This window comes from Lepidochelys kempii, chromosome 7 (genome assembly GCF_965140285.1).
Source record: "Lepidochelys kempii isolate rLepKem1 chromosome 7, rLepKem1.hap1, whole genome shotgun sequence".
Lineage (NCBI taxonomy): Eukaryota > Metazoa > Chordata > Testudines > Cheloniidae > Lepidochelys > Lepidochelys kempii.
In genome coordinates this window covers 1,553,432-1,574,995 of record NC_136386.1, presented here as the reverse complement: position 1 = coordinate 1,574,995, position 21,564 = coordinate 1,553,432, and the positions used below count along the sequence as shown (strand labels likewise).

The 21,564-nt window shown below is 47.6% G+C and overlaps 2 protein-coding genes across 3 annotated transcripts in view; one reads left to right on the top strand and one right to left on the bottom strand.

Moving 5' to 3' along the window:
• P4HTM (prolyl 4-hydroxylase, transmembrane) overlaps positions 1-21,532 on the top strand; it is a 28,040-nt gene extending 6,508 nt beyond the window's left edge. Inside the window, exons 3-10 of one of the 2 annotated variants that reach the window (XM_073350886.2) lie at positions 7,644-7,834; positions 9,039-9,135; positions 11,536-11,698; positions 14,429-14,614; positions 15,161-15,251; positions 15,864-15,987; positions 18,589-18,831; positions 19,779-21,532. In XM_073350886.2, the coding sequence (XP_073206987.2) occupies positions 7,644-7,834; positions 9,039-9,135; positions 11,536-11,698; positions 14,429-14,614; positions 15,161-15,251; positions 15,864-15,987; positions 18,589-18,806 (1,070 nt within the window). In that variant the 3' untranslated portion in view covers positions 18,807-18,831; positions 19,779-21,532. Of the gene's footprint in view, positions 1-7,643; positions 7,835-9,038; positions 9,136-11,535; positions 11,699-14,428; positions 14,615-15,160; positions 15,252-15,863; positions 15,988-18,588 lie in introns of both variants that reach the window. The other variant, XM_073350885.2, reaches the window with a different exon arrangement.
• Positions 336-5,540, bottom strand: LOC140915403 (secreted frizzled-related protein 5). The gene is made up of 4 exons (XM_073354993.1): positions 5,335-5,540; positions 3,695-3,864; positions 1,676-1,765; positions 336-649 (listed from the first exon to the last, which is right to left on the bottom strand). Exons 1-4 carry the CDS (start codon positions 5,529-5,531, stop codon positions 336-338), a joined length of 771 nt encoding a protein of 256 aa, XP_073211094.1. The 5' UTR covers positions 5,532-5,540.
• Positions 21,533-21,564: the final 32 nt, after the last annotated feature.

Sequence of the window (21,564 nt, the reverse complement as noted above, 5' to 3'; positions counted from 1 at the left end):
CTACACAAGCTTGCCACATCTATTAGAAACTGGGTTTCCAGTGCAGTAGGAGATAAAGAAGAACACAGCATGTTTGTGTCTTTCCATTTCTTGGAGCAACAGGTGACTCCCTAAGCTCTTAATTAATTAACATGTTGTACAGCAATCCCTTAGTGAAATGCTCTGTAGTATGGCCTCTAGACCTTGGCTATTGACTACACTGAATCCCACTTAAAGATAGCCATTGTACCGACCCACATCCCCAAAGCCCTGGTTGTCATGGATCGTTTTCTAGGTACAGGGAGGGGAGCAATTTCCTATGAGTGGAGCAGAGATTTCTGAAATCTCCTGCCAGACTATGCTCGGCACCGGTGGTGTTTCCATCGCCGCACAGCCTGCTGCAGGTTCCTGTTCTTCTTGTGCCATGCATAGGCCTTGTTTACGACCACCTTGTCATTCTGCACCTCTCCACTGATGACATAGACTCCTGTGTGTGTACCTCTCATGATATTGCGAACACAGGTGGCATCTAGGTCTAGCCAGTGCTGCAGTCTTGGGTGGATTTCCGCCCGGAGGAGGGGGCCATGCTTCAAAACCTCCAGCTTGGAATCCATGTCAAAAGCAGAGATGGTGGAGGTCATGTTCTTCCTGGAGATTCTAATTTTCACAGCTGGAAGAAGCAAATATGAAACAGTTACCTATTGTTATTACCCACCTGATTTATGTTCATTCCCTTTGGGATTTCTTTACTGCTGGTGGTTAACTACCTCACTCCCACTTCTGCTGGCAACATACAGAACTTTTCCATTTTGAATGTAATAAGTGTCATAGATGTTTCCCTGACTCAGTGATGTCCCAGCCAAATCGGAGGAGGTTGTGCTCAACTTGTAATCCTCCAAATCTGTGATTACAGCCTTTCTAGTGCCAGTAACTATTCTCTTCACTTCCGCTCCCCTTTGAGTAGGGGGAAGGATGAGTGCTCATGAAGGAGGTTAATGCCACTGAATAGACAGAGGCACAGGGCAGAAAGTGGTTGTGCAGATGGCCTTGTGCATCTGTCCAGTGCACCTCAATCCTGCTCTGCACTCCCTTAGGTGTTCCAGTCTTAGCCTTTCTCTCAGCGCAGGGGCTGCAAGCACTAATATCCTTGTCAAAGTTGTCCAGGATTTAGCCATGAAGATTATGTGACTGAATGCTGTAGAACTTTGTGGAAATTAAAAGTTAAGCAAGCTGTTTGGCCCAACCCCACTACCTGCTCCAGTCTCTGGCCTCAGAGCAGAAACAGTGAATTGCTGGGATAACTGTGTTGGGGTTTGATGTGTGTAGGCTGGAGATGACCAAGTGTATCTGCCTTGATAGGAATCTGATTTGAACTCTGGCCTCCAAAGTGAACCACATGATTGGCTCTCGCAGCGTATGGGGGAATAGAACCAAAACCAATCAAAAATGCATAATGCAAGATGTTGGCCTTGGTGCAAGCCGTGAATTGTGGGCAAGTTGCCAGAGCAGCCCTGAGCAGTTTGGACACTTGACATTCAGCACATAGGTGAGGAATGAAAACTGTAAAGCTGGAGCCATACCTTTTCCAAGTCTTTCTTATAGCAAATAGAAGAGGCTTCCAGGGGATGCTGCTGTTTGGTTGGCTATCAGAGGGGAAGCAGCGTCTGAGGTGGGAAGAAAAGGTATGTGTACTCACTGAAATCGTTGGCACAGAAGTTTTCCAGTATCTCCTTGGTGGTTCTGGCTTCCTCAAGCTCACAGTCCCTACAGCTGGCTCGGGGCACTGCTGCAACAGAGACCGAGTTATAGCATTCTTCTTGAACTTTTCCAAAAGCTCCTTGATGTGCCATTGAGAGCCTGGGAGATTCAAGTGCTCTAACAGGCCCAGCAACAACAGTGACACTGCCAGCTTCCACCATCAGTGTGCTGCCCCTCTGAACTGGAGCAGCTCACTGGAGGGTTGAGATGAAGTGCAGCCTCTGACTCATTCGCGTCTTGGGCTTTGTGTGTAGACTGTCAAGGAGGGAAATGATAGGATCTTTGCCTACACGCGTCCCTGTGTTACTGCCACTTGCCCAGAGCTGGAGTAGGTGGGTGCTGTGGTTGGAACACTCACTCCTAACACCAGTGGCAGCAGCAGTGAGAAATTACTGAAGGAAAAATCATCTCCCCACTTGTTCGGACAGTGTCCACCATTGTCTGCGTTTGCCTTGGTGTTTTCTCCACTCATCCATTATTTTCCTCTGTGCTTTGCTTATGCTCAGCTTTGCCATTCCCTTCTGTCACGGCTCATGGCATCTCAGGGTATGTGTTCACCACAAACAAGCAAAGGTTCGTTCTTAACTCATTAGCTAACTTGGCTTAAAACAGCAATGAAGACCCAGCAGCTCTGCTTCCAACTGGGTTAGGGGGTTAGTGCTCAAGTTCAATCCCAGGCTCCCCTGGAGGCTTTAACTCAAGCTGCTAACCCGAGGTAAAAGCCATGTCCAAGGTAGCTAACCTGAGTTAAGGACACTTTTTTTTGGGGGGGGGGGGGCGTACTGAAGACTTACCCTAGCTTCCAGCTGGAAGCTAGGCTGGGTCAGTCAGTGGGCAGCTGCTTTTGAAGGCAATGTAAATGCTGTTTGTTGCATGGGCTGGGAAGGATGGATGTCTATTTGGCAGACATATCTAGCTGTTTTCCCCCCTTCTGAAATTAAAGCACATCACTTCTGTGCTCTGCTCAGGGTCTTCCAGAGTCTGTTTTCAGCCCCAGGTGCCCAGCACCAGCGAATAATTCAACTGCCTGAGGGTCATTCAGAAGGGAGAGCAGGGTATAGCGCTGCTAAACGTGCAGGCGGAGTTTGTCTAGCCTAGAGCTTCACGTCTTCTCGTAAGTCACGTTCGCAGACACCACTGTCGGTACTAATGTAGACGCTCCATGAACCCTGTGGCCTGGAACAAATGTGTGTGGAATGTCTAGATGAGTCTTTACACTCGTGGTCACCTAACAGCAGCTACAGTAGGGGCCAACCCTTAGTGAGTGAGATTGGTTCTTCAGATGTGTGGTAGAACTGTCTTGTTATGCACTTGTTCTGGAAATGCTGGTAACACCAGCAGCCCAGCTAAAGGAGCACAACATGGGAAGGGTGGTGCTGGGGAGGATTTCTCCTTAAATTTTTACTTCAAAGCTGTTTGAATGTTGCTTCACACCCACTGGCCAAGAGAGGAGCTTGTGCCCTTTTTAGCTGTTTTCTGATGTACAAAGGCGGCCTGAATGGTTTTTCTTTAATTTTGGGAATATTGAGCTGAACATCATTGGCTTTGCTGGACGATCTTGAGGCTATCTGAGCGTGTGTAGCATTAACTCTCATGCCTTGCTTGGAGGGGCAGGCATATTAAATCTATAACAAAGTCCTCCTTCTCCAAAATGTTAAATAGTGATTGAAATTGAACAGGTTTTAACAGAAATAAAACCGCAGACTTCTAAATAGTCTGACTAAAAATTCTTCCCCCTCCTAGCTGCTGCTCTGTTTTGTCTCATTTCCTCAGTTCTCCAGTCACCACAGAATTCTCCTTGGTGCACAAAACCAGCATTTCTGTTGTACAAAAGCCTAGCAGAATTAAGAGGTCATTTTAAAAAGAAAAGCCCAAACATGGCACAGGCCCCTGTTTTTGCTTTGCAGTTCACCTTTAAATGTTATCTATGGCAAAGTGGGTTAGAAAAATGCCTTACTTCTCCTGCTCGAAGTGGTTTCATCAGTGATTGTTGAAATGCATAAGTTGTGATCTGCAGGGAACTTGTTGCAGTTCAGGATTTCAGGCCATGGGTAGCCATAGCAAGCCATGATTGGAGCACAGCTGTTCCTAACAGCTTCACAGAGGCTGCGGCAGGGGTAGATGAACCTAGTGAGAGAAACGGGACTGTGCTGAGTCTCGAGCTTTTCCCTGCAAGCACAAGTGAAGGGTTAACTGTTCCAGAGCAAGCTCAAACCACCAGCCTTCCTAAATTAACAGCAGTATGTTGTACCTTGGAATGACATACATATTCCCTACAGTAGCTTTAGTTTGCAGGAGGCAGAATACAACAATTACGGTCCCAGAGGTTTTCTCTAGGAAGGAAATATTGGAGTTCTTTGTCTCAAAAATTGGTACTGATTTTCCAGAAACTATTAGTAAAGTGTCTGTACCGGTGTTTTAAATTGGGATTGGCCTTGCCTCCACAGGTTTGCATGTTAATAGTGCTGTAGCAGTTTTGACATACGCTGTGAATATGCACATTTTGAAACCAAACAATAAACGTTTGAGTGTTTGACACAAATGGGAGAGAATAGAATAGGATGAAATTATGGGCCGAGAGCCGTTCCCTTCTCCTTGTGAAGGGTGTTGCCACGGCCACCCATCTTCCCAAGGTGAAAGTGCTTGCTCTAGTGATGCAGCTGCTGCTTGTGTTTCTGTTCTAACCAGGTCCCTGGAGCTCCTAAATTGCTCTGCAGTTTGTTGCCAAGCCACCACAAAAACCAGGATTTGTCCTTTGTAAGAACCCCTAGGTGCTGGAGTGTGTGTGTGTGGGGGGGTATTGTGTAAGGAGAGGTTACTGGTAGTGACGCAGGAGCAGGATTATTTGGTTCTGCACAAGAGGAGTGGGAGACAAGGATCTTTATAGGTAAAGTTACTGGAAACCTGAAGTAGGAGAGAGGAGTTACTGTGTGCAGCACAGGGGAAATTCACTGTGTGCAACTGTGCAAGAAACTGGACTCCAGATGAGCCCATGTGCCATGTCTGAGAGACAAGTGGAGGGGGAGAAACACAAAGGGGGCCAACACCTAGAACAGGAGAGCAAAGAATTTAGAAGCAGGAATACAAGGGTTGCTGGTGGTGGGAGGCAAGGAGAGGAGCGAATTACTGTGTTGATATTTCAGGGATGGCCAGCCTCTGTGTGGAAGTGAAGAGAAGATGGGGGTTTTTTGCACACTATACAGAAGCTGGAGCATTGGGTGAAGACCAGCATGGTCTGCAGGTAGAAAACCACCAGTGGGTTTTCTGAAGTAATTACAGTTAGAAAAGTGTGTGAGTTATAAGGCAACTGATCTTCAAATTAAATTCAAAACCAAGGACACATTTCAGTTGTCTGGCAGGATTTTTATTTCCCCTCAGAAATGCCCCCAGGTAGAGGGGGGGAAACCCCTAGTGAGTCATCTCATTCATCCCCCTGCCCATGCCACACTCTTCCTTACAATACTTTGCTGCTTTGTCCATTCTAGTTCTAAATGACTTTAGCAATTGAGTTTCCCAGCCCATCTCAGGAGACTGTTCTCCTATTAGGAAGCTTTATCCAACAGACCATGTTGAAATAACATATTTGAAATGCCTTACCTGTCCAAGCAGATAGGTGCAAAGAGTGAGCAGAGGAAGATCCTGGCATCTGGGTGGCACTCTCTGGCTAGCAAGGGAAGCCAACTAGAAGACTGCTGGATCACCTCTGCCATAGTCTCATGTTCCAGCAGGTTGGGGATGCGCATATCTGAATATCCAATGTCGTAGCATAAGGCCATGCTTCTTGGAATGAGCATACACCTGGAGGAGCTCCTCAAGAAGTACCCGTAAACTCCTGAGAAGCCCCAGTTTAACAGACATATGAAGACAGCCAACAGCCACTGCATGCTCAGTGCAGGAAATCTGCAGTTTGCTGCATTCATTCTTTCTTCGGACCAGTAGCTGTAAAATGTTCAGAGAGCAGGTGAGCCTCTCTGCCTTGTGCAGTGCACTGAGAACGGACTTGCTCCTGACTGGGAGATGGTTTTTATAGCATGAAGCCACCTCTCTGCTAATCCAGTCTCATTAAATGCAACCCTCTCTGAGCTCTGATACCACAGTTTGTGTTTGCCTTGATTGTTTGGATTTTTGTAGGGGGCTTGGCTGAGATCAGCAGGTGTTGATGGGGGCACACACTGTGGAACAGCTTGGGCCCCCCCTGGCTTGGAGCTCTCTGTTCAACACCATTATGCTGGCCCATTCTCTTCTCCGGATTAGTCATTATTTTAAAAATGCCAGTGTTTTCCTCCCTTTTGTTTTTGTGGAAAAGCAATCAAGTGTTGCCCCAAGTCAATTAGGAGCCATTTGTTTAGCTTGATCCATTGTTAAACAGGCAGTGGGGTGGGATGGCCCTGTGTTCGGAAGTTAACCATTTCAGGGAGGTTTCTCCCCAGTTGGGAAACTGTTTACACACAGGATTACCAGCATTTGATTGACAAACTTCATCTAGCAGTCTGTGCCATAGAAAGCTCATTCTAGTGAATATAAATTGTATTTTGGTATGAAATCCAGCTGCTGTAATTTAGGAGAGGTTGTTCCTTCTCTAGCTGGTAATTAAATTCCAAAACCTTTATTGTCATGTTATTTCAGTCCAGTTTAGGGAACTTAAAGTATTGGGGGTATTGCTTGTCAGTTTGCTCAGTTCTTAACTTGTGTTACGCCACTAACTAGAAAGTGGCAAGTGGATGTTGCAGCTCTGCAGTATTTCTATGAAGAGGATTGTGTGCTCCTGTCACAGGAAATGTTCCCTACCAGGGGAGTTCTGGACACACATTGTGGTTTTTTGGGGGGGCTTCCTGGGAAGCGAGCAGCAGTGTTGTTTTCTGCAGACTTAACACCTAGCTGTACTGAATTAGAAGCCGCCTGCTCACTCTGGATTTTAGCAGATAGCCTCCATTCTAAACAGAAGCAATTACCTTAATTTTTTTTCTTTTCAGTGTGTTTCTTGATTGGACTGTGGTCTGTTCTTAGCCAAGAGAGTTGCCAAAATTCATGGGGAGGTAGTTCAGAAAGCAGGAGAGTGGTATTTGAGCTTTCAAAACTGGACTAGATGTGCTTTTCCCCCTTCCTACAATATCTTCAGTACTAATGAGGTTTGAGTGTAGCTGATGTGTCCTATGGGATCTCTCCAGTATCTCACTGACCAAGATTGTTAACCCCAAACTCCATTTGACTGGAATTCTTCTGCCTACATAATCACAGATGGATCTTTTCTCCTTCGAAAATTGTATATAATCTTGGTATTGGCTCTATAAGCTGCTAGCTTTGTGTTGCTAAAAATGGACATGTGTTAGATATAGTGTCTTGGTTCTGTAAAGTCTGTAATACACCTACCCTTTATTTTTGTGACTGTCAGTGGAATCTCTCTTCTTCCCCTGTGGTATAACTCTGTGCTCAGAGATCAAGCATCTTAATTTGGAACCGAGACCACCTCACTGAGAGTGTGGGAGTGAGGTTAGAGGCCTTTCACATCAGTGGATTCTCCAAGCCAGGCTCCACTGAAGAGCACCTGGTTCTCTGCCAGATTCCCCTCCAAATGGGGGCAAAGAAAGCCTGACAGCACTGCAAACATGCCCAACTCAAAGGCTCTGGGTTCTCTTCCTCTAGAGTAATTTCCTGTAACTAGGTATTTAGTAGAGTCCCTAGCGGCCCAATGGTTAGTGCTCTGTGCTGCCCCATTGGGATCAAGCTCCATGGGGATGAGTGGGGTGCATTGAAGGAAAGGATATTAAACTTTCTCCTCCCCCAAATCTGTTGGGAAGCTTCTAATTTTCTCCCCCTTTCTTTGTTGTCTGCTATAGGTTAGGGATTTCACTGCAACAGTTTCCTTGGTCTTTCATTCCCACTTCCTTTTTTTTTTTTTCCTGCAGAAATTCCAGATTTCCTGACTGAAGAAGAGTGTAAGCTGATTATCCACCTAGCTCAGTTGAAAGGGCTGCAGAAAAGCCAGATCCTGCCTACTGAAGACTATGAGGAGGCCATGGAAATGATAGAAATCAGCCAAATGGACATCTTCAACCTGCTGGATCACAACCAGGATGGGCAGCTGCAGCTCAGAGAGGTGGGGAGAAACCTAGAGAGGTTTGATATGGGGACTTAAGAAGAGAGGCTGTTGTGAAGTTGCTCATCCTTGTATAGCTAATTGTACCAAGGCATGGCTGGAGCCCAGCACAGAACGTTTCATTATTTCATTGGAGGAGGTCAGGTCTCTACAGGACTGCAGCATGGAAGGGAGACGTCTTATAAATCTGAGAAACGTTCAGTAGCAGTGATCCTGCTGGGGGGTTGCTAGGAAATGTCTGCTCTGATCAGCTGGGTAAAGGGCTCCTATGGGCTGAACTATGCAGAGATAAGAGAAAATGTGCAGTTTTGTGTTATTTCATATCTTCAGGGCTGTAGCTGGCACCGGCAGGGCTTTGCTTGGTGAAGCCTGCTGAGCTAGCTGTGCCTTCCCATGGTGGGCAGGGCACTGCAGAGTCGCTGGTTAGAATTCTAGATCTGTGTGTAAGCTACTGAGTCCGCTAGGGTAAGCAAGTGCAGAGAAGGCCTCCGAATAAATATGGCCATTGTGTTACAGCACAGGATTGGGAGTCACAACCTGGATCCCAGTCGTGCCTCTGACTCAGTGTGTGACCCTAAGCAAGTCATTTCCCCTGGATGTGCTTCACATTTCCCCAGGTGTAGAATGGGGCTAATGACCCTTACCCTCCTTTGTGAAGTAACTTCAGGTATGTAGCTGAAAAGCTCCTATGTAGTTGCTGAGTATTGCTCTTGATCATAGTGTGACTGCAGAACAGGCCTTCTTCCTCCAAAGCCTGGAGTCAGTCTGTCTCTAGCTCTTTGAGGCGTTTCATTCCTGGATCCTCCTCAGAGCAAACATTTCTTTCTAAACCATTCCCTATGAAAGTCTTTAAATGGCACAAGTGAACTACATTAACTCTGTAGCTGTTCAGCTGACTGTCCCTCCAAGGGAAAGGAAGACACGTGCTGCCTTTGCTTGGCTGTTGGCTGGCTTACTCCCAGCTGTGCTTTATGATGGCATAAATTGAAATGTTAGAGCAGGTGCTGGTCACACTGTTATAGCTAAGGTTGCAAAATAGCTTCCATTTGAATCCCTTTCTCAGGTGTTGCACTGGAGCCCTGCTACCTGATGTCCTTCAAAGAAGCTCTCTCAGGATTCAGAGCTACCAGCCCATAGGGTTTCATTAGCATTACAGAGGAGCAAATCATTGCCCAGGATGTGACTATCTTATTCATAATTTCAGGTGCTGACCCACACCCGCTTAGGGAATGGCAGGTGGATGACCCCGCAGAGCATCCGGGAGATGTACACGGCAGTCAAGGCAGATCCTGATGGCAATGGTGAGAGGGGCTTTGAAATACAGCCTCTGAGAATCTCTTTTATCTCTAGCGTATTGGAGACCAGATCCAGTGCTGTAATGTGAGGCTGGATCCAGAGCCTCATCTGTGGAAAAAGCCTGCTTTATATATACCAAAATGGAGAATCCAGGCACAAAGTCCACTTTCTCTCTTTGCCAGTCACCACCAACCCTAAGAGCCCCCCTGTGAAGTAGGTAGATTTTATTCTCACACACACACCCTACTTTCAAATGGAGAAGTGATTTGCCTGAGCCCACACAAAAGGCTGCCTGTAGAGCTGGAAACAGAACCCATGCCTCTGCCTGTAAGCTATGCCTTAATTTGTGCCACTGCATAATGGAGAATCCTTTGGGTGCAGCTCTGCTTTGTTTCCCTTTAGTTAGTTCTTGGGGACCTGCAGCCCCTTTAATTACCAGAGCTGTAAGATGCTGCTGCCACACTCCCACCTGTTCAGGGGTGAGTCATGTCTCCTTCCTGCCGCTCACAAATTTGGAGAGCTGCCCTACTAGCTCCCCTTCCTGATGAAAGGGTGTCGGGGTCAGTGGACATGAAGGCAGTTTCCTCAGTCAACTCTTGGTGCTTCTCTCCCTCTCTCTTGCCATCAGAGTTTTAATATGTTCCAAGAGCCAGTTCCGCCCGTCCTTCCCCTGGCCTCCCAAGAGCTCCCGCTGTCCCAGGCATGCAGTTTAACCTCTCTTGCTCTAATTAGAGTGCCGTCAATTGAGTGACTCTCCATTTCCTAATCAAATTAAGTAAACATGCAGTCTGTGCACACTCACTTCCAGTCGCCTGGCTCTCTGAGCAGCCCCAGAGGAACTGCTTTGGAGCTGGGGAGCAGCATTTGGTGAATGGGAAATTTGGCTAAATATCCGGTCAGCATGCTTGCCTCAGTGCTCTTGGCTCATGAGGTCCTTGGCTGGGTAAAGGGAGGATTATCTAACGGTCTGAACTTTAATAAATGAGAAGCTTCAGTTCCATTCCCGGGGCCGTGCTCTGTGCCATTGGCAGGGCCTCACTTCCAGAGTCCTGCTCCCCTCCATTGCTACCAGCACAATGGGCAGGCCAGTTCACAACCTGGAAGTGGCACTATGTCCTTAAAGGCGGGGCGGAGGGGCAGGACTGGGAGGTTGGGACAGAAGGGTGTGTGCAGACAGCTGGAAATGGTGACAGCTAATAGTTCAGCATCTGGGGAAACTGTCCTAACCTTCCCTCTGACAAGCCCCCTTCTTCCCTCTTGGGAAAGGGGACAGTGGGGTTCTATGTCCACCTGTGGCTATGAACCATAATTTCTTGTCAGCACAGGGAGTTCTCTTATGTTCAGGGGCAGCTGGTTTGGGTGTTTGGTCCTCCTTTTGGAGGCTAACATTTCTAGTCCACAGTTAGATGTGCAGAACTGTCTGGTTACATGCTGATTGCTGTGCTGGTCTATGAGGTTGCCACACTGCCAGCATATGACACACGGGGCTAGACCCCCAAACCTGATTCTTCTTAAAATAGAAAATGTCAGGATCTTCCATAAATTGGGAAAGACAAAAAGATAATCCTGCCCTCTGCTGCTCACACATCACCATTACAGTGGAGAGTCCAGGCATGCATATCAGGACACCCGTGGAAGAAAATGTCTGTGTTTTAATGGAAGCCACCTTTTACATCTCATTTCTTGATTATTGTCATTCTCACAGTAACTATAACATACTCTGTTGCATTTGCCTTTCATGTTTCTCTTTGTCTTTGAATTACATAAATGCAGAAAAGCTTCACAATCAGTTTATAAACTGTTTTGCATTCACTGTTTAAAATTGGCAGATACGTTCTTGTTTGAAACGTGGGCAGAGTCCTTCTGCAGAGTTTTCAAGTCAGAGTCCATTTATTCATCCAGTAACAAGTGGCAGTGCAGCCTTTTAGCTAAGGCATTTCAAAGGGCAAATCTGGAGGGGCTGTTTATTTCTTTTTGGTAGATTACTTTGTGTTCTTTAAGAGCTCTTCACAGTGAAAATATGGGTAACCAAAATGTAGCCCCAGAGTTCTACATCTCATGGCTGTTGCATTCCTAGAGGTCCCAGCATGGCCTCTGCCCAGATAAAGACGGAATATTGCATGCTGGGACCTGTTGTCTCTAATACGGCGATGCACCTGTGAAGACAAGAGCAAGTGCAGTCTTCCCTATTTAACACCTCTCAGATGTGGCTCTCTGGCTACCAGTGAGTTGCCAGTGCAGCCCTCAGACACAGTTGCAGGCCCTTGGAATGGTGTGCTTTCAAAGGGTAAAACCCTATGGTGCCTTTCGGTAGGTAACTGTCCCTGAAGGCAGGACACTACCAGGGAAATATGCACCTGGACCAGAAAGCTGAAAAGACAGCCTGCTTTCCTTCTCTTTCATAGGTGTGTTGAGTTTGGAGGAGTTTAAACAGCTAAACATTCGTGACTTCCACAAGTACATGGGGAGGCAGAAAGTGAAGATGAGTGATCTGGTGCGGAACAGCCAACACACGTGGCTGTACCAGGGTGAGGGGGCACATCAGGTCATGAGGTCCATACGACAAAGGTAAAGGCACTGGCAGGGGAAGGATGCTGTGTAGGCACTGCCATTGTGTCGGGGAAAGGTTGAATGGGCACTCATGGTGGGGGCGGTATACACATAAGGCAAAGCAGCTGTGCCCGGGGTCCCGGGACAACACAAAGTGGTGGTGGTCTGTTCAGTCATCATGGGGTAAGAGCCTTTGGAAGAAGGGATCACTGAATGCTGACACCGAAGAGGGAGATTCCCATTAAGGTTTGAAATTCATCTACAAATGCATTGTTCTGTGGACAGAAATGAAGCCTTCAGCAACTCTTTGCTTCTGGGAGCAGCCTCATAGAATCACAAAGACTCAGTGTTACATGGGATAACTAATGGAAACATTCACCGGGTGAAATTGTTGCCTATTCCAAGGGTTGGCTAATTTGCCAGTAATTACTGTGCATTTACTTTAACTACTTGTACATCTCCCTGGATCTCTCCCAAGTAGAACTGACTGCTAACAAATGTAGTTTTATTCCAGTTTAGCTAAACCAGTTTAATCCATTGAGCATACATCCAGTGATATGCCTTGCTGTGAAGGTTTGGCCCCATTTGTCCATCCATTGAGGTTGGATTCAGCCCTGCACAGACCTCAAACCCAGCCCTCCTGACAAGCCCTAATCTGAGACACTCATTCACTACAGATGCAGCTGAAAGTCACTTCCATCTCCCGGCAGATCATTTGGCCTCAGTGGGCTTGAGAGAATTAGTCCTGGCCTAGCAAGTGGGTGGCTAAAGTGTGGTTCGAGGCCTAAAAGTGGCTCTTTGCTCACGAAAGCTTATGCTCAAATAAATTGGTTAGCCTCTAAGGTGCCACTAGTACTCCTTTTCTTTTTTCCTCTTCAGTGTGTCCCAAAAAGAGAACTGGTCCCAGTGTGTTATATGCCACTTTGACCAGAGTGGGGCAGCAGCTGCTGTTTGCTTTGTGCCTGTTAGCTGGAGCCCATGGGCTCCTGGTTTAATGCCAGCGTGGCCCTTATTTGGGCAGTGTTGGGGTGTCCCTGCTGAAGCGGAAGCTTACTATTCCAAAGGCTGCTATTAAAATCTTTCGTAGGATTTGGAGATTCTCAGAAGCCAGAGCCCACATAATCCTTGTACAGATGTTGTGATCCTGGCCTACCATTGGAGTCCTCTTCCCCCTATCCCAAAGGGGTAACTACTCTGGGTTCTTACAGACAGTGTATCTGAGAGGTTCCTGCTCGCTTTGGGGATGATTGGAGATGTAGGAAGTTCTTGAGGGGGACAGAAATCCTAGAGCACGAAGGTCTGGTCTCATTGCTCGCTTCCCATGCACCTCAATCCTGTTGGGGATGATGCAGAACAGGAAGCAGAGGGATGGATGAGAAATGTGATAAGGCTATTGATAACTAAGTCTTTCTGCCCTTCCATGCAGTCCTATCGTGGTCCCTCTGCTTTGCTAAGGATCTCTGAACTCTATAGGGTCATTTGCAGGACCCTTGGGAAGGGGAGGACATGGCACCTGGAGATCTCCAGGGACATGTACAGAAAGGAATCTTTCCCAGCAAGTGGCAGCCCTGCTGAGTGAGAGCAGCTTAGCCAGGAAGTTTCTGATTAACACTGACTAGGCTTTTCTGCTCCATTGTTCTGGCTGTCCAGTTCTGCAATGGGTCCCCTTATTCTGTATGCACTAGGTGTGGTGCTGTGCACAGTGTTTCCAAAGAAACTCAGGTATAAAAGTACACCTGGTACCTGCTGGTCCTCTGGACTCCCGAGTTCCTTAGAGCAGGGAGGTGCTGGTCACTGGTCCGTTTCACCAACTGTATTGTGCTGATGTTGACTGTGCAGTGAGTAAACATCGTTGAATTGTTCGCAGAAACATGCATTCCAGTCGTCTTATAAGCAGGTTTGGGTATCTGGTGACCTTTCTTCTTGGCATGAGGCCCTTTGCTACTGCAACGAGGTGACCTATCAATTGACTTAAATGACAAATGTCACCTTCTGCCCCTGGCTGATTGCCACATTGTGTGTTGTTCTAATGCAGTTTGATTCATTCAGGCAGAGCCCCCTCTAGGGTACCTTTTGAACGTGCATTGGCACGTTCCCTTTACCTCAGGCTCCTGGCTTCTGCTCAGGGTTGAGGGGGTTGGGTTTACACACACTATTCTCTCTAACTAGGGGAAAGGAGAACGTTTTAAACCATTTAAAATGCTCTCTGCATCTCAGCTGAGAATGACATCCCATGGGGAAACCGGGTGCTGGAGCTGACAGGCTGTGAGGCAGGCTGGATCCTACAGAAGGGATTCAAAAGGGAGGAACCAGCTTCCCTGCACTTAGATCCATCCTGGAGACTCTTCTACCCTAACACCTGTGTGAAGTCCCCAACTCATAAGATCAGGGAGAGAGGCCGTGGGATAGTTTATACACTTGAGAATCATCGATTTGTCTTATCAAGGCCTTGACTAGTTATCACTGGGCCCACTTGCTGCAGCTCTTCTCCTTTGCTCCTCCTCTTAGATAGGTTCTTTGAGGCAGGAAGCATCTCCCTATCTGTAGAGCACTGTGCACGTTCCTGGTGAGCATAGTGGGATTCATAGAAGATTAGGGTTGGAAGAGACCTCAGCAGGTCATCTAGTCTAACCCCCTGCTCAAAGCAAGACCAACCCCAACTAAACATCCCAGCCAGGGCTTTGTCACCTCTATGGATGGAGGTTGGTTTGTTCTGCTTCTCCCTGACCTGCATTTCTGCTTCCCCAGGGTGATGCGCTTGACCCGTCTGCCTCCTGAGATTGTGGAGCACAGCGAGCCCCTGCAGGTTGTGCGATATGACCAGGGAGGGCACTACCATGCTCACGTGGACAGCGGGCCGGTGTTCCCAGAGACAGCTTGTAGCCACACCAAACTGATCGCCAATGAGAGCGCTCCCTTTGAGACCTCCTGTCGGTGAGTTGTGCACTTAGCTGTTAGCTTCACACCAAGCCAGCTTGGTGACCGGGCTCAGTCTGGGATCAGATTTAAAAAGAGACCTATCTAAAATGATCTGGGTGTGAGATGTGGGGCTGAAGGCAGCTCACTTTACTGCACATAGATTGTGGGTTTGCTTGCTACCTTGCTCAACTGAAATGAGACTGAGGGGGTTAACCCTTTTTATCCCTCTGGCCAGTACAAGAGAGGCACTGACTGGCTCCAGGAAGCTGTTGGCCCATCCCCACTGGAGGCTAGAACAGTGCTCCATAGTGGGGATAATCCTCCATTTTAGCCACACCATTAGGAGCAGATGAGATGGTCCCTGTTAGCCTTCTCCTTGGAGAACAGTCTATTCAGGTTCTGGGCCAGGCAATACATCCTTGAGCCCCTATGCACATGCCAGCAAATCTAGCCCATTGGTTGTGGGGATAGGGAGTTTAGGGAAGGGCTTGTGCAACAGCCTGTGGGTATCTTCACTATTCCAGTTGCACCCTGTAAGCAGCTGTGCTCTCTGTTTTACAGCTATGTGACAGTGCTGTTCTACCTGAACAATGTGACGGGGGGAGGAGAGACCATCTTCCCTATAGCTGATAACAGAACCTATGAAGAGATGGTAAAGGAGCCTCTCCCCCACCTGCCCCCGTCTGTGTTTTTGCTGGCCCGAGTTTGTTTGTTTGTGGTTGGGGAAAGGCGGATTTGCGGCTTGGGTTTACACATGCTATACTCTCTAATTAGGGGAAAAGAGAACATTTTAAACCAACTGATAATGCATGTGGCAAAGCCGAAAAGGAAGAGACTAGTACAGGGCTGTGTCTAACAGGGGGACATTGGAGAGCCTCCCAGGGAGAGTGAGCCAGTGCCCTAGCACCGGTTCTGCTTTGCTTCTTGCATCTTGGCAGATTTCCTCACAGGAGGATGAAAGCTCTCCTCATTGCATGCACTTCGCTGTCACTCTAGCTGGTGCACAAAGGGAACGGGAGACTATTCACGTGGCCAGAAGGATGGCAGAGCACCTGGGGCAGGGTGGGGAGGGCGGGCAGCTCACTGACTTCTGTACTGCCTAAATTGGCTGCTGCAAATGTGAGGGGAGCCTCCTGTTCTGCCTAATGCAACAGAGCTGTTTTAATGGAGGGTCTGATAAAGGGGGATATGATGGAGGGGGGCAGAGGCTCCTCATCCCAGTCCTATTTGCGGGGTAGTGTTTATTCTCGTGTCTTTTTCTCAGTCTCTGATTCAGAATGATGTTGATCTACGAGACACGCGGAAAAATTGTGATAAGGGCAACCTGCAAGTGAAGCCACAGCAGGGTACTGCTGTCTTCTGGTACAACTACCTGTCAGATGGGGAAGGTACTGTCCCCCCTCAGCACTATGCCTGTTGGGAGGGGAAGAGAGAGGATTTGGGAGGACAGCAGCCTGTTTCTTTGGGCCTCGCTGTTTGTGTTGTGGGTCAGGGCATTTCTTCACATGAATTCTGAAAGGATGGCCAAGGAACAGCAGCCAGGAACTGATGAGCACTGCTGAATTCTCCTTGGTAGTAGCTGGGCTGAATCTTCCTGTGTTTACAGCCAGAATGGTTCCTAACTTCTTTAGAAAACTTCCCCAATTAGCAGACTAAGACCTTGGCTGTACCAGCCATTGCTAGCTGCTTTCCTTTCAGCTGTGTGAGCTCTAACCCATCCTGGAACCTGGGCTTCAGTTCTAAGAGTGTCCTTTTGGCATGATGCGTTATACAGATTGCCCAAGTGTGATAGAAAGGGAGAGAGCCATCAGATCTTGGATGTGGGGAGAAAAATACAGCCTACACAGGACTTTGCTGTGAGGTTAATCTCCCTCCATCCATTCCTGCTCCAACATCAGGTTTCCCCATGACATATCATCATACCTGCAGTTGTGTCCCTACTCCCTGTGGTCAGCACAGGTTTCCTCATTCCTGATAACCAGAGTACCTCTTTGCCCCCTGCATGTTGACCATTGGATGAAGTATGGGGTGTAGCTATTTGCACTGCTGAGAGACAGTCACTCCTCTTTTTGCATTCTCCTCCTTCAAGTTTATAGTCATTGATGTCGTAGCTTAGTGTTACACTTATGTCAAAGCCAAAGCTCCATGATGAGTCAGAGCTGGCCCAGTCAAAGGAAACCAGTCCCAAGAGCCAGAGGTGCTGACACTGGTGCAGAGGCATTAATCCTGGGGACCACTGTTCTTATGTCACAGGATATTGTTTTCAGAGAGTCTAGCTCTGTGTCAGTGTGTCTGCCGTTACCATGATGGCACACACATAGTGGTCAGTGCATTAGCTAATCAGACACTTGAATGTATGCTTGTGCTGCGCACCACGTCTGTCTGAAAAATCTAGTCCATAATACTGGGACTAGAGTGGCGTGTGTGGATTTCCTGTGCACCTCTTGATTCCTATTAGAATCCACTGCATGAAAATTTCTTAACACTTCAAAAACATATATGGTAAATGCCTGCTCCTTTTTATACTAGTCTTCTATTGTCTGTTAGTCAGACTAAACAGAGGGTTGGGATATGCTTGAATCTTCCTAATTGCAGGTGCATGTAACCCAGGGTATTGGGACACTAGATCAGGAGTTCTCAGGGCACATTTTTTGCTCTTGCTGGTGGTCGTGCTCTCACTTTTTTTCCTAAAATACTTAATTAGCTTTAGGAAAAACAAATAAATATGCACATGCACACATCCAAATCATTGTCATTTATTTATTGCTAGCTAATAAGTCTGTTGTGAAAAGTGGTATTAACGAGCATACAAGTATCGCTTTTCACAGCAGACTTACTCAGCCCTGTCAAGCCTGGGGACAAATTAAGCCCTGGATTGGTGGGGGGGTGTTGGGGGAGGTGTTGGGGGCCAGAGGCAATGGGGGGTGGGGGCTGGAGCCCCAAGCTCAGTGGCCAGAGCCTGCCCCCCCTCTGCCTCACCACCCCAGGGCTGAAGCCTAAAGCCTGAACCCCACTGCCCCTGGAAAGGTGGGGAACTCACTGGCTGCCTGATCCTCCAGCATTGTTCCCCAGATTCTCCACAGGGTCCCAGCAACCAACGCCAAGGCAGTGCATCCAGGAACAATAGGGGGGGACTGCTACTTTGTCCCCCTCTCCCCCCCCAATCACAGCCCAGGAGGCTGTGGCCCCAAGAAAAGCCCCTGGTGGCCGCATGAGACACACACTACACTAGATTTTGAGATCGTGGTGGAGAAGGGAAAGGGGATTACAGCTGCCTTGTGAGCAGCCTGTGATTTCACCTACAGGAAATCCCAGCAGAAGGTAATGAGGCACCATTGCCATGGGGAGACTGAAGGACAGGTCTGGGCTCCAGCCACTGCACAAGACTATAGAGAGCCTCAGTGTGCTGTAATTGAGATCCCAGTGGCTCTGTTCAATAGCAAACAAACAGAATACAAAGAAAAGCTGCTGATGTGAGTTTGATGCGGAGTAGGTCAGAGAGAATCAGCAGTGCTGTTGGAAAGTGCTGGGGATTGGCCATAGCTGCTGTAAAGTCAGTTGTTTCTTTTACATGATAGAATTAATTAATTTAAAATACAGATTTTACCTTCCAGCAGCCATGGGATTTTGCCTTCTACTGGCAACATCTGTCATTTCTGTCCTGCTTTGAAAACTGTTCTTCACATCCACCAATGTTAAGTCCATAGGTAGTGATTAGTTAGCTAGCTATGGCAAAGCTAATCCCTGGATTTCTCCCTTAAACCAAGTCACTGTCCTAAAATCATAGTAGCTGACGTGGTCTGGCATCTCCTTTTGGGCTGGATAGTTGTACTTGTCAACAGGAGAACAATATGTGCAGGCCAGAAGTTAGTCCTCGGCCACATGTTTGTCTGCACTCCACTGCCCTAGAGAGACACTGCAGGGTTGTGAGGTACAGTAGAGTGCAATGCTTCCCAACTTGACAGTTATGGTTTATTTTCCTTCTGCAGGCTGGGTTGGCGACCTGGATGAATATTCCCTGCACGGAGGCTGCCTCGTCACTCAAGGAACCAAATGGATTGCCAACAACTGGATCAATGTTGATCCCAATAAGAGGCGCCAGCTCCAATTCCAGCAGGAGATGGCTCACTATGCCAAAGAGGGGGATGAGGCCCAGAATGAATGGACTGTAGATAAATCCTACAGCAACATGCATGTGGAATTGTAGTGTCCCAGCACAGCTGGGCTTGGAGGTGCCTCTTCAGTAACACTGTGGGACCCTTTTTGCACTTGCCAGTTTAGTTTATATTGATTTATATTTGGTATTCTACTGTTCCCCCTCTCCCCACACACATCCCTGCAGAAGTCTCAGGCTCAGCTGTAACCTGCATCTCTGTTGGTCAGACTGGGAAAAGCAATCCAGTAACAAGCATGTTGGGAAGCAGGCCTCATGCTAATGAGACAGAGGTTGAGGAAGATTTTGATAACACATGTATTTTTATTTCAGGGGGTTTTTTTTTGTGGGGGAGGTCCAAGTATCAGTGAGCTCTGCCTTGCTGAGGCTTCTTGCCTCTCCAGGCAGGGCCTTCTGCAGGGGAAAGGTGCTGTCAGTGGGTCTGCAGGGTTTCAACCCCTCTTAATCCTAGGTCTCTGTTTTTTTCCCATTGAAATTGATTCAGTCTCTCTTTAGCTGCCTCCACAGGGGTTTCCTTGGCACCTGCCAGTTTCTGTCCCTAGAGCATCCTGCTGCTAGTCCCTTCTCCCTCCAGAGCATGAGAGCATCAGCTCGGCTCTCCTGACCAGTAATTGGCAGCACTGTCAGCCAAGCCTGAGCCCTCTGGTATGGAGGCTGTATAATCCAGGAGGGAACATGGGAAGTGGGTTCACTGAGCTTCTGCATTAAGCCACTTCCCTAAATTCCAGTCCCATGATGTGAGACTGATTAGGGGGCAGAGGGTGTCACTCCTTCTGTATTAGGAGGAAGGGAAGTGTTGCAGCTGTGTGACTATGGAGATCTTACAGCATAATGCTAATGGTGAATCCTTCTCGGGGGTTGATGTGGTTCTGAAATGCTTTTAAGTTGTGCTGATTATCAGGGAGAAGGGAAGCTTTTATGTGCAATAGCAGCAGGGCTGGGGTAATTGGGGGAGGGGGGGAGAGTTTCACTCTAACCCTGTGATTTGTGTGGTTGCCTTGCTAGGTTTTTGGCTGTTTCATGAAGGTTCCTTCTGCCAAGTGATTCATTTGCCCCCCAGTCATGGAGCTACGTATATATGCCAATGTGTCTGTAGCAAATTGGAAGCACATGGGGGAATGAGTACCAGTGCCTCTCTCCGGACAACTGAACAATAGACGTCTCTGTGTATCATCATCTGATCCTCACGTGCTGAGGAGTTGGTCACTCCCAGCTTGCCTCAGCTTGAAGCGTTTTCTTCCCTAACTGCTGTACATTTCAGTCAGTGGTTTTTTTGTGGGAGGGAAACAATTTGAAATGTAGTGAGGAGTGAAACAGATCCCTGTCTTGCCACAGCATAGGGCACGTGCTGAATGCATGACTGCAAGCTCTGGAGATGGGATTTCTTCACTGCTAGTACATCCAGAAAGTCAACAAGTGAAGGTCCATGCAGCCCTTAGGGCTGAGTGAGCCTGTTGGATGTGCAGCCACCTGCTGAGGATGTGGCTGGAGTTGTGGCCGAGGAGAGAGATGGGTGGGTTGGTTGGTTGGCTTGCTTATTTATTTATTTTAAGGTTGCTGAACTGAGGAGAGGGCTCAGTGTGCTACTTCAGTGCCTGGTGTTCAGGCCTAAGGCCAGGTGGATGCACTGATGATCACAGCTCTGTCTCAGTGTGATAGTATTAGGTTACATGCCATGCTCGTGAGAGACAACTTATTGCATCAGGGAAATCTGCGGACAGTCCTGCTGCAAGTTACCCTGCCTAGCAAGGAGATTAGCCATGACAGAAGGCGGGGGAGGGAGGAAGTGTTGGTATGAAATCTAATTCCCTTTTATTGCTCTCTGGGTTTTGGGAGCAGTTTGAAATGTTCAGCAGAACATTAGCCCCAAAGAATGGGGGTTGTCCTATAGCCCCAGCACTAGGAAACTGGGTATGTTGCTAATACTTATTATTGTGTTATTATACTGTTACTCAAGTAGAAATATGAGATGCACTAGGCTAGTGATGCATGTTGTCACCATGCAACCCTCCCAGACAAGGAGACCAAGAGGGACCCTATCAGCATTCTGTGTCTCATAAGAAGGTGCATCCAGAAACAAGCCTGCAGTAGGGGATCTCCTACCAGGGGCACTGCAAAGGGTTAACAGTGTGTTGCATTACTGCTCTCTTCCAGGTGCACACTTGAAACCTGCTGCCACTTAGTGAGCAGGTAGCTGGATAGCAGGAGTGTATTGTAAAGGGTCTTCTGGAAGAGAGTAACCATAGCGGGAATAGAAACAAGACTCCAATGACCTGTCATGTTCAATGACCCTTTCTAACTGTATGTTCTTGACAGGGATTCTGGGGTTTGGTGTGTACTTTGGGGGTGTTGCTGCCCCTTCCTGTGTTCTTTCCACTTTATCAGCAGAGACTAATCTAAGAATGGAGGATTTTGTATGTTATTTTTTTAAGATGATGTAGCTCAGATGCCTTCTTCACAGGGTGATGTGATGTTGTCGTTTTATGTATTCTTCAGAGGGCATGACTTTTTATTGGATCTGCCAAGTTCAAGCCTGCATTCAATCTTTTTGCTACTCTTAGCTCATTTGAGTGACTTGGCACTGTCAGTTGCATGTGCAAGTGCCTGACCATTGTCTGTACTTGGTTTTCTGTTTTCCATGTCCTCGTGTGCACCTGATAAGTTGTTCATCCCTTATTTAATATTTATTTAATTTATTGTATTGTATTCATGTGCAAAGAAGCTGCCTGTCCTGAAGATAAAGTTTTGAAAACTACTAATGCCAGAGTCCGAGGATGTGTTTCTCGGTGCT

Coding starts and splice junctions, on each gene's coding strand:
- LOC140915403 (XM_073354993.1), bottom strand. CDS start 5,531: ATGCTCATTCCAAGAAGCATGGCCTTATGCTACGACATTGGATATTCA. Junction 3,865..5,334: donor GCACCTATCTGCTTGGACAG/GTAAGGCATTTC, acceptor TTCTCTCACTAG/GTTCATCTACCCCTGCCGCA. Junction 1,766..3,694: donor AACCACTTCGAGCAGGAGAA/GTAAGGCATTTT, acceptor TCTCTGTTGCAG/CAGTGCCCCGAGCCAGCTGT.